The sequence below is a fragment of the Labeo rohita genome, chromosome 16, assembly GCF_022985175.1.
Source record: "Labeo rohita strain BAU-BD-2019 chromosome 16, IGBB_LRoh.1.0, whole genome shotgun sequence".
Classification (NCBI taxonomy): Eukaryota; Metazoa; Chordata; class Actinopteri; order Cypriniformes; family Cyprinidae; genus Labeo; species Labeo rohita.
Window position 1 is genome coordinate 39,130,790 of NC_066884.1, and position 19,619 is coordinate 39,150,408.

At 42.8% G+C, this 19,619-nt stretch overlaps 1 protein-coding gene across 1 annotated transcript in view; it reads right to left on the reverse strand.

Moving 5' to 3' along the window:
• The window catches only part of cdkal1 (CDK5 regulatory subunit associated protein 1-like 1), a 239,802-nt gene that overhangs the window by 13,560 nt on the left and 206,623 nt on the right, over positions 1–19,619 (reverse strand). Inside the window, exon 13 of the mRNA XM_051131261.1 lies at positions 4,182–4,265. Coding sequence (XP_050987218.1) covers positions 4,182–4,265 — 84 coding nt within the window. The remainder of the gene's footprint in view (positions 1–4,181; positions 4,266–19,619) is intronic.

Sequence of the window (19,619 nt, forward strand, 5' to 3'; positions counted from 1 at the left end):
CACGTCCTTCAGGGTTATTTGAAAACAACATGGTCTGTGTGTTGGAGCAGGGATGAACTAAACTCTGCAAGGCTGCGGCCGTCCAGGAACTGAGTTTGACACCTGTGATCTAGGCTATATGCTGCTGGATATAGAGAAAGAACCCACACCGCATAGGCCTGTAACACTACAATGCTGGCAACCCGCAATATACTAGTATTATCACACTATTTTGTTTATTATTTTATTTAAAACCTAAATAAATAAAGTACAATAACACTTTTTTTTTTTTATAAAAGTAATATTTGATGGGTCACACGACACGCAGGGTGAGCACCAAACCAAATCTCCAGGTGCGCTCATGAGATCCAGACTGAAAAACTTACATGCATCCCTAATTACATAACACCATACGCAAAACAGAACATTAACAAAACACAGATCACTAGGAAAGCAGGGCCGTTTACAGTGTTCAGCAACACATACAATCTACAGCTCACAAATGGAAAGGGGAAAATGTTTAAACTTCAGAAAGAAACAAACTCCAATAATAACAATGAACTGCTTCTCATTAAACATCAGCAGATCCCGATCATATCAAACACATTCAACTGACATTACATCATGAAAAATGATATTTAATTCATAATTTAACACTAAATTGCAAGCTACAGGTGAAATGTGTGTCTGAACGGTGAGGGCCGAACCAAACCGCACGGATCTCCTCGTGTCAGCGTAACGCTGGAGATCAACGGCTCTTGAGACGTCAGAGTCGTGGCATTGGGCATTTGCTTTCAAACGTCTCCGCTGCTCACACAGACATTAAACCGCTCATTAAAGATTCTCACACGCTCCTCAGGAGCTGTTTTGTGCATTTCCATGAAAGCAGCACTGGGCTTGTAAGTGTTGATCAGTGTTGTTATCCAGCGATAAAAACATGAAAAAATGAACAAAGCGTCTCGTTTCTTGGCACGTTCCGTCGCGTTCTCGGCGTCGGGTCGTCGTTCGCTCCTCTAATCCCAGAACATCTGAGACTTTCCGTAGAGACCCAGACAGATGAGACCTTCAGATCTGCATGAGGTCTGAGGGGAGATGAATCAGTCCAGGCGTGGAGGCTGAATTGGATTAAAAGCTGTGCGCTCGGATCTATAGGGGTTTACATTGAAATTGCCTTCATTACGCTGAGCGGCAGATAAGTTCAGAGCGTAAAAACCACCTTCCCCAGACAGGAAAGGCTCGGCAGAAAGCTTAAAGCGCATTATGATTCATCAAAACTCAGACATATCAGAGGATCTGTCGAATACGTTTTCAATTAGGCTGGGGAAATAAATGTGTTTTCCTTTTCCTCCGTCTCTGCCGTGTGCCGTGAATTTTAATACTTTAATACGAGAGGAGTGTTTTTTCCCATTTACTTTTTCATTCAATTACACAAACCCTGAAGGTCAAACACTAACATTTTAAGGGGCAGACAAAACGCTCGTACGTCTTTGTCTCGCCTCTATTGAGACGAGTCCTCGCGCCGGAAACTCTTTAAGAGCGGTCCGCGTTCTGCTGGAAATTGCGAATCGTGTCTCCATCTCCTCCTCATTGTAAGGCGAACGGTATTTCAGAGCCCGTGGCAGAGGACAAGACAACGTTTCTTTGAACCTCTCGAGTCTCTTTGAAAGCGCACATCTGTGGCAGCGCTGGAGAACGCGAGCGCGTCCTTGAAGAACACAAGAGCGGCACGGAGGAGGACCAGCGAGAAGAGTAACGTGGCAGGTTACGTGGAGCCTCTCCACCGTTTGGTTGGGGTTAGACAGAGGAGCAGAGACGATGGTGTGTAGATCTGCAAGTTGAGATGAGATGGTGCGGAACGGAGGTCTCTGAGATCCAGGCCGATAGTTGGAATGGTGTTGTTTGAATCCCATAAGGAGCGATGCATGAGAACACTGAACCAATGAGTGTCCGTCTGCACTCACAGAGGCTCTGCACCAGCCCAGCGCTCATTCACATAAGATCTTTTCAAGCCGATGTTTCACTCGTTTATGCTTAAACCTGCTCGCCGCCGCAAGTCCTTGACGACTCCGAGCGGCTCCGTCTTCGGTTTTGTCTTTGGCGCGGCGCTGGCAGCTCAAAGGCAGACCGGCTTAAACGCCAAACAACCTGAGCTGAGCTCTTAATCGGCACCGTGTTCGCGGTGATCCGCTGAGTAAAGCTGGGCTCTCTCTGATGGATGGTCAGTCACGTCTCAAACGCTCTGGAGAGCGTTCCGGCTTTGAGACGGGCAGATCAAGAAGGAAAAGAAGGAGAACAAAAGCAGGAAAAGAAAACAGAGGGCTCGCATCCCAGATTAGAGCTCCCATCCTTTAATGCGCGGCCCGTCCCCAATCAATGGCGCTGGAGATGGCTTTCTGCTGGGCATTATAATGGAAAGATCAATGGCGGCTGGCGGGACGGGTGACCTCTGTGACCCGTGGGAAGCCGACAGCCGTGGCAGCGCTCACGACCGCACTCTCCCTGAACCTGAGAGAACGGTCTGAGGATAACATCTGTCTCACTTCAGACCATTAACCAGCTAGAAAGGAAACCAATCGCTTCTAACAATGCAGAAGACATAAGTGCATTTAGAAAGAAGAGGAAGCAAAACACTGCTAAACACATCAGGTACCATCAGTGTCTTCCTTAAAGGAACAGATGACTCTCTTCAAAACCTGTATGATGGAGTTTCCTTTACAGAACAAAAGGAAGGTTCATGCCGCTCCTTTCCATACAACAGCAGCTCATACGGACCTGTGTGTGCCGGTTCTGTTTGAGGAACAGACTGAGAGCAGCTTATTCAGTTGTTGTCCTTGACCATAATCTCAATTGCACTTTCATACTTATAAACTGGCAATCTGTGATAAGCTGAGCGATAATCATCGCCGTAAAATCGCTGACATCAGACCAGCACTGATTCGTCTTCATCTACGAGTTTTGAATATATGATTAGAGCTGATCCTCACATGGAAGCTTGTTTCTGCCATGGATTAAGAAAATAATAATTAAAAAAGTATAAAGGTTAATCGTGACCTTTTCTCTCACAATTCTACAGTTTTTTGGAATTCTGAGAAGTTCTTAAAAAATTCTAAGAAATTACAAATATTCAATGTACAATTCTAAGAAGAAAAGTCAGAATTGTAAGATATAAACTTTTAAAATATATATAAAAAATGTTAGATAAAAAGTCAAAAATACAAAAAACAAACAAAAAAGTGATATGTAAACTTGGAATTATGAGGAAAAATGTCAGAATTCTTAGTAGATTTCGCAATTGTCTACATGACTTTTTTTCTATATATAAACAATTACAAGACATAGTCACAATTACCTTTCCTTTATATCCATTATTAAAAAGAAGGCTTTCATGATCACCTGAATCATGATTCAAATGAACAACAACCTGTGTGAATCGATCTAAGGCTAAAACGACCTCGCTCGGTTCACAATCACACTGCGAACATTTCCCTCAATAGCCTTGTTGTTTTGTTCGGATCACAATCACGATGTAGACTTCAGATCCTACAAGCCCCCAAAATACCAAAAAGTACCTTGTAAATTTTCTGACACTGAGAAATATGTCGTTGTGATTAAACCACTAAATCTTCCAGACGAAAGTGACACTTATAGAGAAGCTTTAGCCTGAAGGCAAACCTGCAAACAAACTTCAAACACCTCCAGCACAGGTGTGCACCGATGCATCTGGAAGTGTCTGGAGGTACATTTTACATGGACTCTTTGAAACTCAATGCAACATTTGTTGATTTTATATTGAAGTGAAGTGTGCTTACAGGATGATCTTGTGTTTGCTGTTGGATTCAAATAACAACTTTACATTTTTTGATGAATACATTTATTTTGTAAGAAAATTTAAACAAACTAGTAGACAGACACTTATTTTTTTAATAATAATAATAATAATAAAAAACCCTTCTGATTCATAAATAAGTATTTCTGTCCAGATGTGTCTCATGTTTGTAGTTGCCCTCAGTGAGAATTAAAAGTTAAAAGTAAAACAAGTGCTTCAGACATCATCACTGTTGCACTTCAAAACTGTATTTAAAAAAATAATAACAATAAATAAATTAAAATTAAATTATTAATTCTAAAATTACAAACGTTAATAAAAACTATAACAGTATCTCAAAGATACTAAAATAACAGTGGTCAAAGGTCAGCCGTACCTGTTCGTAGAACTTGTTGTGTGCGACGAAGTACTGCGCATCGAACGACTCCTCAGTGACCAGGACGTGCTGCCTCTCGCCGATCTGTGAGACGAGACAGAGAAACACACGTGAGCAGCTCAAACGGCATCTGAAAGACACAAACGGCTCTTAAAGACGTCTGTGTTAATAATGGAGATGAAGAGCTTTCAGCGGCCCACGGCCACCAGCCCTGACGGCAAACACAAGCGCTTATTAGCCTGTAAACAGGTGACATTTGTACCGAGTCTGAATCGTACAGACGCATTTAACCCGTGAATACACGTGTGCGCCGGAGACACAGGGCCATCATTCATTCACATCATTACTATGTGCTAATTGAGGGAAATAAAAGCGGCTGCGGCGGTGAGAGACGGATGCGTCTGGATCGTTACTAGTGTGCCACGACTTACTGTACGCTGATATTATCTTCTGACGGAAAATGTCTTTTCATTCACACTGTCACAAAGCAACCGTGCACGTATTTAATGGGTTTTAAGAAGGCTTTGTGTGCCGACCAGAGATTTACTGCTTACAGCGCTCAATTCAACACAACTGAAAGACACACATTAGGCGAATAACAAATGCAAACGCGCACACACACACACACACATGTCTGGTTTATTATCTTTGTGGGGACTCTCCATAGGCGCAATGGTTTGTATACTGTCCACACTGTATTTTCTATCCCCTTACCCTAACCCTACCCCTAAACCTAACCCTTACAGAAAACTTTCTGCATTTTTACTTTCTCAAAAAATCTCATTCTGTATGATTTATAAGCTTTTGTACCCATGGGGACCACAAGCCGGTCCCCACAACTTGTGTGAATCGCAGCCTTCAGAATGAAAGAGACAGGAATGACAGTCAGAGAGACGCTTTATGAAATCCAGACTGCCCTCATTCTGTTAGCTGGAGCATCTGGACTTTTGAAATCACAACTAACTTAATGTGCTTTGCGGAGCCGACCGCCCTGTGAAAGGGCCCGTCTTTGCTCAAGAGCCTCTCGGTGACCGCAGGAACAAGGGCTGCGTGTGTCTGAACCTCACACCAATAACAAGATCACTGTGAATCAGGACACACTGCATAGAACAAAAGTAGATGACGCTGATGTTCTTCATCATCAGTGCAGTGGTGTGTCAGCGGAGGTCAAAGGTTAATAACACACACTCCACACTGTTTGTGCTTCAACTCTTTTGGAGATGAAGGTCCGTCTCAGCTGCTCGCCGGCGTGACGCTCGCTGTCAAAGCGTTTAACAAGTGACTGAACTCTGGAAAAATGACCTTTCATGTGGCTGAAATGCAGTTTTTTAGAGCTGAAAATGATCTCGAACTCTGGAGAAATTAAAGGCACTTGAGAAGAACGTCATTACAGACACATTCAAGATGTCATTTCTTCTCAGTGACTGACCCTCATCACACACTGCTAAATTCTGAGTTCACCAAAAACTATTAATCACCCTCATGTCAGTCCAAACCCATATGCCGATGATTCAGTCGGTCATAAAAGAAGAATTTTCACACAGCAGTTTGACTGAATCTCCACATGGGTCCACAGATGAACATGATTTTGCAAAGTGAGATGTTCCTGTTAGGGTTTCAACGCTCCTGTCTGAAAACATACTCCTAACACTATTACTAAACCTAACCAGAACTTGGTATACTGTAAGTGAATAACAAAGACTTAGAAACAACTAATTTGGGTTGTAACTTGTCATTAACTGTAAACTTGTCACTTTAAAAAAAAAAAAAAAAAAAAAAAAAAAACCTGTAGTGAGCTTTAGTGGATGTATGGATGATCTTTTGGTGATTCAGTCCTGGTATGTAAAAGCTGTTTGAAGGTTAACGAACGAACCCAACTCTGATTGGACTCACGACTGATTGCAAAATGTGACTTATTTAAAATTATCATTCAAAAACTTCACAAATAGATTTTGACAGAACCACTTCAACTGCATATCAAATATGAAGTTCAGGAAGCATCTGAAAATGTAACTTAGTTCATGACGATGCAAATTCTACTAGACTACACATCAAATGACTCAAACACACCAAAATCACGCAGACATCACGTAAACTGTCGATGTGAGTGACTTACAGTCATCAGCACTACTTCACATTTACACTGCATGTTTACAAACGAAAATCAGAGCCGAGTGGATTAAACCGTCTTAACAGTTAACAGAAGCAACTTCTCCTGTTAGAGACAATCAGTCTTCTGTAGGAGTTCACGTATGTCATGAAAACATGTTTTGAGGGTGTGACGGGTGCAGGAGAGAGATGTGAAAAACAAACCAGTCATTTAATCGTTCTGATGAGACAAACACAGCCGTGAATCTCGATGAAAGTCAAAGCTATGATTGGCACCTTCACGGATAAACCTGCACGAACGTGTGTCTGTAAACTGATTCAAGATCTGATCACTTTTCACAAATGAGGAGATTAAGAAATGTCTAAAACGAACCAATTCTGTAAAGAACAGCACAAGCACATGATCAGAAAAGACACAGAGAGAGTATGTGGATGAATTACTGAACGCTGTGACGGCACATGAGCCACGACTGAAGCTCTAACAATGAGGACAGAATCTCCTACATGAGTTCGAGGCAGATCATGAGCTGTTTTCATCAAGAATTCTGGTTTAAACTCACATGAAGATACAAGGGGAAGTTTAGGCATGATATAAGTTTTAACATTATTAATCAGCTTTCTGTCTTCACTTGTTCATTTGAAGAGCTCCTGTGATGAATGAATACGTGTCTACTCAAGTTCCATGCATGCATAATTACAAAAAAAAAAAATCCACAGGTCTCTCTGACTGACTCCATTGGCCTAGTGAAGGATGTCCAAAGGTTCCCTCAAAGAGAATGGAGGAGCTTGTCTGACCGTAGCCGGAGGCGGCGAGGAACACGTCTGGTTAATGTTCAAAGCCGCTGTCAGGCGCTCGCAGGGATCACAGCGCGTCTCCTCGCGTTCCACGCGTCCATGGAAAGCTAACAAAAGGAAAGACGGGCCCATCCTCACCGAATCGAGATGCTTACCATGTTGTTCTGTGGGCAAATTAACCCGTCGCGAAGCTGCTTTCTTAGCAAGAAGCTGTGATTTATACACCCACATTCAAAGCGGTCAGCAAACACACAGGTGTGATTTAAAGAGTTATTCACCTAACACTGAACATTCAGTCATTATTTACTCTGGTGTCATTCGTGTGCTGATATTTTCTCCTTTCTCTTTGAGCTGACCTGAAAACCAGATCAGGCACAAGCAGTTCATCAGAAATGACAGGCTCAAATAAACAAATTATTCACAGATTCAGTTTTCAAGTTCAGTGGTCCTGTTCTTAACTAAACCGTTCACTGGATGGGAAGATTACCAGCGAATCTCTGGTCAGAGTCGTCGCACGATCTCAGAAGATTCAGGACATAGCAAACGAATCACGACCGTCTTCAAGCTGCTGTATGCAAAAGAGTGTGTGTTTATGGGAAAACTAACAGCACATGGTGAATTTACGTATTAGCATAAACCACTTTAGAAGAAGCATCTCCAATGAAACAGCACCTGAGTCTGAATGACGTCTTTAACATGATATATCTGGAGCGTCCGGCGTTCAGCGCTCTCCTCAGCTGCAGCGGGAAGGACAGACTTTGATTCCAGTCTTTATGAAGTTTTTAACAGCTCGATGCCGACGATGGGTTCAGTGAGCTGCGGTGGGTGAGGAGCACATCATCGTACTGAAACATACATCAGAGGAGAGCAGAGAAGATCTCAGGAGATCAACAGCCTACCGAAGAACGTCCAGCGTGAAGTTTGTTCTGAAAACACTCGGCCGCTCCTCTGGCGTTTGATCACAGATATAATATTCCCTCTTAATTGAGCCTGATCCAGATCGTGAACGACAACACCAACAAATCAAAGGAAAAAGTGGGGATCACGATCCTGCGACCAAATCCCGTCGTATGAAAGCGCAGAATGAGAAGCAGAGGATATTTGTTGTGGAATCTCTTCTTCACTGCTGTCGTGAGCGAAAACAAACAGAGCCGGCCGGATTTGAATCAAACGAGAATCATAATTACAGCGGTGCTGATCTGCGGGGCTTTACGGCGACGTGAGAAGATTCGCATCGCAGCCTTTCAGCTCAGAGATTCCTGCTGAAATCCTGAGTGGATTCACACGCTTTTAGACAACAGATGATGATCACGCTTTCATTGATAATCAATGCGAATGAGTCAAACTCAAGCAATTGCGGTTTGAGACTCTTTCAGCAGAATGAGTCACGTTTGTGCATTTCACGCCACTGTTTTTCCATTGTTTTCTATATAAAGACGCACTAAACGAGTGTATTTGACGGGCTGTATCTAGGACTGTGTTGTAGAATTGCAGCACTCAAACATCTCTAGACCTTGAGTTTTTTAAATCTAATTTTTAAACGTAGAAAAAGTGTTTAATGTGACTGACCTCCGAGACGAATGACTGAACATGAGAAAGACCGCAGAGCTAAACAGAAGAAACGCATCAGATTGTGTTTCCCACATAAAATGTCACTTAAACTCAACCAAAGCAGTGCATCTTTAACTCTAAAATAAATGTTTGGAGCAAACGTCGACTCAATTGAACACATTGAGAACACAGACGTCACTTCGGCGAAACACGGCGACACGTGAAACTCGCACCACACTCTAAAATCTAATTACGGCCCTTTAATTTAGTGTCTGCTGTTACCGTGACAACCCACCGAGACTTAATGAAGACCATCACGCTGGATTATATAGTGTGAAAGAAACAAGGACAAAAGAGTACATGAAGAAGTGATTAAAGAAGAGAAAGTGAGTCAGAACATCACAAACCAGAACAAAACAACATCTCTGGTACATGTGCTATTTATACATAACCGAGAGAAAAGGAAAACGCCACTGACACACACACACACACACACCATGATCACGAGCAGCTCATCTCATTAACAATCAATAAACACACACACTTACATTTCACATTTTCAGTTTTATTTTGCTTCATCCTAAATTACCCATATAATTAATATTATTTCTGCAATCTATTCCTTTTTGCTTAGTGCTACTACTTTCATTTATTTGCACTTTGATATTTTTCTATCCTTCTTCATTTACTCAGCATTAAAAAATAATTATAATTGTTAATATTACGTCAACTCCATTATTTCATTTGATTCACATCCGCCTCATAATGACTGCAAACACTCTTATGCTTTTATGACAGTGTGGCTCAGGTTTACTGAACGCTGAAATCACTTACACTTCTTCATTTAGCAGACACTTTTATCCAAATGACTTAAAGAGGAAGACAAAAAGGAGGCACTAACACAAGATGTGCTAGTGATACAAAATTTCTATCGCCTAGAATAGTACAAGAGTAGGGAGAGATGGAACAAACAGTAAAAGCATAGAAGATGACTGCAGTTCAGTATGAGTGAAAGATGCACACACACACACACACACACACACACACACACACACACACACACAAACTCTCGTTCCGCCTCCCTCATTTGTCTTCAGATGTTTGCATGAAGAAACTCATTCATTTCGTAGCTGTCAGTGACCTGCTAAGAATCGCAGTCGCTCTGTAATCAAGCCACACAGCCGATGGTGAATAATGTCTTTAATCACTGATGTTTCTAATACATCCGCACCGCAGAGTGATTTACCGTTCGACGGCAGATCGCAGCCCCGCGGGACGAGGGTAAACCCCGCTGATTCCCCTTCATTAGTGCTGGTAAGTGAAGCTCGGCGCTGCGTTCAACCCAGACACAATCAGCTCTAAACGATGAGGACGTCACCGCTGGCTTCAAGAGCTTCAGTCGTTTCAGTGGGACACGGGGTGTTTGTGTTACACTCACACGGGACAGACTAAAAACTCATCCTGTGCATATTATTGCGCTCTGGTCCATCTGATCCATGTGTTTGCTTCGCTGGAGTCTTTTGGCCGGATCACGTGTGTCCAGCTGGTTTCTTTTACGTCGCACGTCACATTACACATAACACACGGCAGAACAAGCGGCACACAGTCAAATATTTCACCAAACACAGGCACAGGAAGCTGTAAAGTTAAAGCCGTCTAATCACATCTGTCTTGTTTACATTGAGAACCTGACAGCGCACAGATCAAGAGTCTCAGATGTGTATTTGTGCAGACGTGTTCAGTGTGTGTGGATCTGATATGATCCATGATAAGATTACAGTTACACTAGCAAACATCACAGAATCCTTTGGGTGTTCAGAAAACACACACACACACACACACACACACGCACCACACCTGTGTACTACTGCTTAAAAATCCAAAACACTGAAATCACAATGACCCTGTTCACGTTAATACATGCTCCCCATCTGAATGTTAATGATTCTTCTGAACATGTTATTCCTATATTCTTTTTGTTACATTTTCATTTGAAAATGAACATAATAGAATTAAAATAGGCTATAAATGCCTTTTCAAATCATTCTGCAGTCCAGTGCACAAGAGCCTGTGAGGAACCCAACGCTGTTCTTGATGAGACGAGGTGTCAAAATCCACTGAACAGCTGTCATGCTTCTACTGCTGTACTTTGACAGATCTTGGTAGTTGGAGATCATCTACACACCCTTCACATCTCAGGAAAGTGGCTGACCGTCAAGAGCACTAGATGGAAATGACGTTTCAGAGAACTTTGTGCGTCAAAGCACAGGAAGCTTCACCGGCCTCGATCTCCAGATACACACCAGAGCTGTTCTTCCAGGCAACAACAACATGGAGGACAGTGAGAAAGGGACTGCTAAGGAAAGACAAGAGAAAGCACGGATGAAAACCCGGACGAAGAGCAGCGGGTCACGGGGAGTTTCTGCTGACTGACTCTCAGAGGTCAGGGGTCGTTCTCCTTTTCAAGCTCCTGTCAGCTCCAGTTACTGTCCACAGCACAGACAACAACGCTCACACAGGTCCAGGGTCTCAGGGCCCAGTTTAAAGCAGAAACAACTCAAACTAACCCACCTGCAGAAGAGGGTGACTGGTCTTTGGAAACTACCGTTTTGTGATTTCCTTTAGTTCGGCTAACAGCACAGAAACAAGGAGCTCCACGTTTACAGCGCCTCACTTCACTGTCACATCTACCTCATCACGAACAGAGTCATTCGTCATGAGAAATGAACTCCTGCATCTGACCTTTAAACTCATTGTCATCGCGTGTGTAGTTCCTCATGTGACTTGACAGTAAATCACACGCACTCAAGTCTACTGAAAATCAAAGCTACGGGAAGAGTCAGGATAAACATCTCCTTCTGTGTTACGAGCTATTCCTTTAAGAAAAACCTCAAGCAGGGAGTTGATTTCAGCTTTATGGTAGTATTAAACCTTCCCTGCTCTCTATCTGTGTGTGTGTGTGTGTGTGTGTGGTACCTGATTGCTGGTGACAGAGCTGTGTTAGTAAATGACTGTGAGAGGGAGGTGATGTCTGATTGCTTCATCAGCGGCGTCTGTGTGCTGATTGCGTCCAGCGGCTCATTTAAGCACATATATAGCAGATTTCATAATGATGCAGAGGAGATGGAAATTATATCTCTACAATATAATTACACAAAACACTCTCTGTATCGCTTTTCATCACCAAACGCACATACAATCAGCGTTCACCTTCAGCTAAGGACATTGCCGCAGAAAAACCAAGTCCTAATTTCAGACCTGTTTCTGAACCGATCAGATTCTCACAGCGGTTTCAAACCCGCTGTTAATGTCAGTCTCAGGTAACAGGCGGTCAGTTCCAGCACTGCACCTGCTATTACGAGCTGTCTCCAGCAGATCTGATTGGATGAGAGCTGTAATGTATGTGGATGGAGCACTCACTGTCATTGCGATCGGTCGTCTACGAACTGAACTTCACATGATCCGTCTCACCTCATGTGCATGTGGATCATTGATACAGCTTGCTTTTAAAAGTGAAAACAGCTGCTGGAGTTTAAAATGCTGTTCATGTGTGTTTCTGTGGTTTGAGTGATCAGAACTCTGCAAACAGATGTCCAGAATAGGTTTGGATCATTTTGAATATTTTTCAGTCTCTCCCACGATCTTCATTTAGATTGGATCAACTGACTGTGCATAATTCTGTTTATACAACATCTCATCCAGTGGGAAGTAACCAATGTGGGCGGGGCCAAAACAAGAGGGAGGAGAATGGAATGATGTGGGCTGGGCCAGAGAGGGAGGGAGTGGTATGAAAATGATGTGGGTGTGATCAAAGAGAATGAGGGGGTGCGATCAGTGAAATGGGCAGGGCATCAGGACCCTTAAACAGCAGCAGATCTGAGGAACAGATGCCAGGGCTGAAGCTGGCGTATGGCCGTCTGATGCCAGGTTCACCGCAGCCCCTCACTGGGACCAATCAGAAGGCTTCATTAAACGTGATTGATGTCAGTGGACCGGCGGGGAAGCGTTGGGTGTTTGCACATGTGAACACAACATACAAGCCAAAAGCACAGCACTGCTGACCTGTGCAGTCTTGCACAGCACAAAAAAAAAATCTATTACCATCATAAAGCTTGACTTTTGACACAGTTCCTGTTCGTAAATGTGTCTCAAGGACGCCTCTGAAGGACATTAGCTATTGACTGCTCAAGAACTGAAAACTTGCACACAATCTGTTTTCTCACACATACATATGCGGTGAGGGTAATGTCTGCCTGATGAGCGCCAGCATCTTCAGAGAAGCTCAAACCATCCCGTGGATCAGGCGCCGAGCGCTCCAACGGCATCTATAATGCATATCATCTGTTTTTCTCATGCCAAGCGTGTCAGTAGAACTAAAACACGCCTCTCAGAGCTGGAACACTCGCCGTGTTTGACTGTGACATGAGATCAGAGACGAGAAGCGTTTGCTTTCTCGAGATCATAAGACGAGAGCTTCCATCATCATGACAAGAAGAGAAGAGACACTGCTGTCTCCTCTTTGAAAGATTCTCTCCATCCGTTTCTTGGAAAATCAGAAACATTTCTGTGCATAAATAGGTCAGGGTCTGGAGGAGAACACTTCCTAGAAACATCCAAAACTTCCACGAAAACTGCTTATGAAAGCCTTGAATCTGAGCCACGTCTCATTCTGGCCAACACAACGAGCACTTCTGACCTAGAAAAAGAGCCGACAAACCTGATTCTCTGAATGGATGAAGAAGAAGAATCTGGCTGATGACGGACACACTGGCACCTGATTCAGCAGCAGCAGCGTCATTCGCTCGGTCACACTGGCTCTGGTTCAGCGCTCTGGAGTCATGCGATCGGCCCTAGAGCAGGATCTTCTGAAGCACAGAGTTCCAGGAAACGCTGCTGGAGGTGCCAAGTGTTTATTTGGTCTTTGGTTCACATCTGAACATGCTGTTGCCTGGATGTCCACACAGACTCAACGCAACACATGCAAATCAGACTCTCTGTGTGTGTGTGTGTGTGTGTGTGTGTGTGTGTGTGTGTGTGTGTGTGTGTGTGTGTGTGTGTGTGCGCGTGTGTTTGAGGTGATCGCGGCTGACCTGTGTGTGAAGACATGGATCACAGACACCAGGAGAACAGAGCATTTCTGAAGGGTTTCTAGTCACTTCAGTGAATCTGTGCAGTGCTGTATAAACATGGATACAGAAACAGCAGCGCTGTCTGAATACACTGGATACGGTACACAATGAGGAATGACAAGACTTCATGAGAGACAAAGGAAAAAACTAGACTGTCTGAGGAAGGACTGCAGGGAATGCTGGGTAAGATTACAGATGCGTGTGTGTGAGAGAGAGCTGAAATGACAGATCTACTGACCCCATCAGGACCCTATCAGACCACATTAGACCACATCAGCACGGACCAGAGCCGGACGGATTCAGAGCTTCTCTACGTGCGACTCTCTCCTGAACTTCCTGAATTAGAGGCTGCTTTGAAAAGAGGAATAATCACCCTCCATCATTCTCACTTTGCTATGACTTAAAGGGGTCATCGGATGCCCATTTTCCACAAGTTGATATGATTCTTTAGGGTCTTAATGAAAAGTCTCTAATATACTTTGGTTAAATATTCTCAGTGGTTGTGCAAAACACCCTTTTTACCTTGTCAAAATCAGCTCTGCAAAAATCATCTCATTCTGGTTAAGGCTGCTTTAAATGCAAATGAGCTCTGCTGGCCCCGCCCCTCTCTTCTCTCTGTGAAGAGACAAGCCTGTTTACTTTAGCCGCTAAACTTGCCAACTAGCACATTATTAGGAAAGGCGATCGCAAAGATTCATAAAAAAAAAAAACCCTTATACTCACTTCTGCTGTAAGTGAAGCTGGATCACGAATGATTTGCGCGAACAAGGCGCATTCCCTTCACAAACAAACGTAATCCACTGCATCTTCAGCGGCTCAGATGTCGGGAGTAAATGACGACCACTATGTTCATTATTACATCCAGCAACACAACACCTCAATCGCTCAATCAGAGATATTCTTGTCTAACTTACATCCCTGCTCCGGCATCAAAACATGGAGGTTGGACTGTTACAGCTGATCTGAGGTCAGAGCTCATGTCAATCAACTATGGTGGGAGTGGCCTCTGTCATGTGACGCCACACCGACAGGTATCTGAGAACAGCACGATTTGAAAAACGGGATATTATTTTTACAGATTAATTAAAAACCACTGCATGGATTTTTTATCATTATAGGGTAGATTTGTACATACACTGACAACACACATTAATGTTCAAACAACATGTAAAAGTGAACTTAGCATCCGATGACCCCTTTAAGTAAGAAAATTACAGCGGCAACGGCAAGACTGGCGTCTCAACTTGTTAATTTAATTTTCTAATCCTCCAATAATTGGCAAATCTGAAACAGCTGCCCAAAGTACAGTTGATATCAAAAACACTGTAGGCGTGAACTGGTTAAACAGCGGCAGAGTTATCAGCTCCTGACGCCCCTGTGGACCTGGGCAGTTCAGTCCAGATGAGATCCGGCTCTCGTAACAGACAGCAATTCACAGAATTGGAAAACACAGCTCTTTCCAATTTGTTAGCCTAAGGACGGAGAAATAATTAGTCATTAGATACGATCTGCTCAAACATCAGCTGTAGGATCTTCAGAGACAGTCTGGAAGAGAGTCACGTGATACAACAACTATATTACAGTATATTCATACATTAGACTCTCAGGACAGTCCTGTGCTTCACAAGTTAAATCAGTAAATCAGAATCAAAGGTGAAGATGATATAAAAGCTAATTAGTAACAGTTTGGGTTTTGTAATTCTTCTAAAAAAAGGAAAGAAACATCCAGATTCAGCTCATGTAGTCTCAACCTGTTTCTGTCACAAGAAACACATTTTCCGATAAGAAAATTAGTTGTGTAAAGTGTGCACAATCACGTTTCTTGTGCGCAAAGCAATGACTGTGTCTTGTGGTGTGGATGTGACCTAATTGCTGAAAGACAGATCAGACCCTGACACAGACAGTGTGAAACTGCAAACTAACAATAATCTAAAGCAAGCATCATGTAGAAGCTCTCTCGCATGTTCTAAATATCATATTTCTATATCATATTTTCATAAAATACAGATGTTATAAAGCAATGATTTCAATGCAGCTTTGCATTAATCAGGAAATTAAGTGTTTATTCAGTAAAATTGATCATTAAATCAATTTAATTTCAGGTGTAAAGTAGCTCTACAGTAGATAACAGTGTCATTATTCAGATCAAGTGACAGTGTCAGGCAGTTAAATAAATATTACTGATTATTAGCTGAATTTTAAAGAAGGCATATGATGTTGCTAAAAAGAACATTATTTTGTGTATTTGGTGTAATGCAATGTGTTATGTGGTTTGAGGTTCAAAACACACATTATTTTCCACATACTGTACATTATTGTTGCTCCTCTCTGTCCCGCCTTTCTGAAACGCTTTGATTTTTACAAAGCTCATCGTTCTGAAAAGTGAGGTGTTCTCTGATTGGTCAGCTATCCAGTGCGTTGTGATTGGCCGAATACCTCAAGCGTGAGATAGAAATGTTATGCCCCTTACCATGTTGTGATGGCGTTTCCCAGTGTGACGAGTCAAAAACAGTAAAACCTTTTATAAATGAGGCATTTGTTTCGTCCAGTGAGAACATAACTACTGATTATGACTCAATACTGTCTTTTTATGCATTGCGCTGCATAAACATAACACCACGTCTGCATTTGTGATCGTAGAAGTGACAAACAAGCACTACTCTACACTGCTCAAAACTCACGTTTGAATAGTCAGTAGCACATTCTTTAAATATGAAAACGTACAGGCTGTGAGTCAGAAATGCTAGACTGTCCTTGCAACATTGGAACTGCCCCACTTTACAGCCTTAACCCTTTGTGTACAGCCGGCATTGCAGGCTACTCTACCAGGTTCAGGAAACAGTCCTCCATAAAATGCGCAGCACCCACTCGGATATTTGCATTTTACTGTTCCGGAACAGTGTTGCAAATATAACTTAACCACTGATTTCTAGTTGTGTCCTCATTTGGAATACTAAAAGTACTTTCGCTTTCACAATGAAACACACAGCGTCTCCACAACATGGCGGCGACTGCAAGAGTACTACAGCCTGCACAAAAAGTTACACCTTTTTTTTGCATATACACGTACATATACAGTGCTGCTTGAAAGTTTGTGAACCCCTTTGGAATTTTCTATATTTCTGCATAAATATAACACAAAATATCATCGGATTTTCACACAAGCTTCTGGTCCTTCCACAATATTTTTATTGGATTAATGTCCAGACTTTCCAAAACATTACCTTTGTTCTTCTTTAACCATTTTTTGGTAAAATGACTTGTGCGCTTGGGGTCGTTGTCTTGCTGCATGACCCACTTTCTCTTTAGATTTTAACTCATGGACAGATGTCCTGACATTTTCCTTTAGAATTTGCTGGTTCCATCAATGACGGCAAGTCGTCCTGGCCCAGATGCAGCAAAACAGGCCCAAACCATGATACTACCACCGCCACGTTTCACAGATGGGATAAGGTTCTTCTTATGCTGGAACGCAGTGTTCTTCTTTCTCCAAACATAACACTTCTTATTTAAACCAAAAATTATATTTTAGTCTAATCCGTCCACAAAACATTTCTCCAGTAACCTCTGACTTGCCCACATGATCTTTATGAAGTTGCAGACAGGCAGCAGTGTTTTTTGGAGAGTTGCGACTTTCTCCTTGCAACTCTGCCATGCACGCCACGGTTGTTCATTGTTCTCCTGATGATGGACTCATGAACTTTAACATTAACCAATGTGAGAAAGGCCTTTAGTTGCTCAGAAGTTATCCCGGGGTTCTTTGCAGCCTCGGAAACTCTTATACATCTTGCTTTAGAGTGATCTTTGTTGATCGACCACTTCTGGGGAGGGGAACTGTGGTCTTGAATTTCTTCCATTTGTGCACAATCTGTCTGACTGTGGATTTGTGAAGTCCAAACTCTTTAGAGATGGAAACATGATCAGATTTTAATAGATCCCTGTTCTTTAAATAAAACAGGGCATAAACTGACACCTAACTGTCATCCTATTGACTGAAAACACTCTAGACCGACTCTAATTACACCTTCAAATAAACTGCTAATCCTATCACATACTTTTGCAACTCACAAATATTTAACGCTGGATAATTTTTCATAATAAATAAATGACAAAGTATATATTTTCATCTGATTTGTTTAACTGGGTTCTCTGTCAATTTTCAAAACTTACGTGAAAATCTGATGAACTTTTTGGTCATATTCATGCAGAAATATAGAAAAATCTAAAGGGTTCACAAACTTTCAAGCAGCACTGTACCTTCATATGGGCGGTGTTATGCAAATCTACCCACACCGTGACGTAGACGTGGGGGCGTGTTTGAGCGAGACATTTTAGGAAGGCGTGGCTGAGTCTTAACTTTTGTAAGAAATATCTCTTTGGGTTTGAGACTTTAAGTTTTGCAACTTTACAGATCTTATATATGCACAAACAGCTTGTAACACTCCAAAGACAAAGGAAAACAGGAAACCGCATCATATGGCCTGAACGGAGCAAGTCAGTGGTGACGGTGACATCTGCCAGAAATCTTCAGATGAAGACCTGAATGACTTACGGCCTGTTCCAGCTACTCAGATCTCTCACTAACGCCGCTGGCTTCAGTCCACGCCTCGCTCTCGCCCGTCCATTAATCTCACTCTTCCACACTCTTCCCTTCATCCTTTCTTCTCTCAGAGGTTTATCCGCTTCTCTCCTCCCGGCAGGATTAGAGGGGATGTTTCTTAAAAGAAACAAAGCGCTCTGTCTCTGGGCTTGTCATATTGCTTCATATTTCACAGCTGCTGAGCAAAAGCGCTGAATGAAAGCAGATGCTTTCATGCGGTCTTTGATCAGAGAGATCAGGAGTCGCACGTTCACAGGAATCTCCTCTCGCTGGTGTCGGAGCTGACGGGGGAACGACATGGACGCGGTCAGGACGACAGCGACGGGACGCGGCCTTTAGCGCTTTGACACACATCACCATTCTGTGTTGTTGCGGCATGTAAGTGTGCAAACCGTGACGAGAACATCTGTGTCCTTCAAAACAGCCCAAACCACTGGAGCCACGTGACACGCAGGTGTCTTCAGTAACTGACCGTCAGCACACGGCAGCACGTTTACCACAGTAAGCGCAGTCTCCACACTCACAAACACTACTGTGGTGTTTATCTGAAGGAGACCGCTGTAACTATCCAGTAACTGCAGAAGCTAAGGCTTGGGAAGCACTCTGAACACACATCTTGCGAGCTTGAATTACGCAAAGAACAAGCATCTAGCGAAGCGTCAATCGCTGGTGGCACAAGGAGAAAAAATGGCTCATGCTTTAATCTGAATGCTAACTTCAACCCAGGCTCACTAAAAATACGTGACTCTGCCTACAGTACAGGCATTACCACTCACAATAAAGGTTTATTTTTGTACAGTTCCACGCACAATAATATGAGCTCAGAACACTTTTACGATAGCGCATGATTTGCAAACTAGTAGATTCTGATGTGTACATCACATAACCAGCTCCATAAGTGAGGCTTTTCTGATGTAGTGAACTTGCTTAGCAGCACACCCGGTACAGTTGTGACGGCATGACGCGCTCAGTCCTGTGAAACACCAGTCATGACAATAGAACTCAAAGATTTGTACAAGCAAGATAAAAAGACATGGCTGCTTAAGTAAATGTGCTCTGCAATCCCATGTTTGCTATTGGTAGCACTATCAGTTAGGTTTAGAGTTCGGTTTGATGTAGGTGCTACATTAATTTCATTTGCAATAGAGCATTAATATTTTAGCGGCACCCACTGTCCATTTAATTTCTAAACTACTACGTACAATCAACAGTGTAATTGCCACAGTCACATGTATGTGTTTCAGTTAACACTGT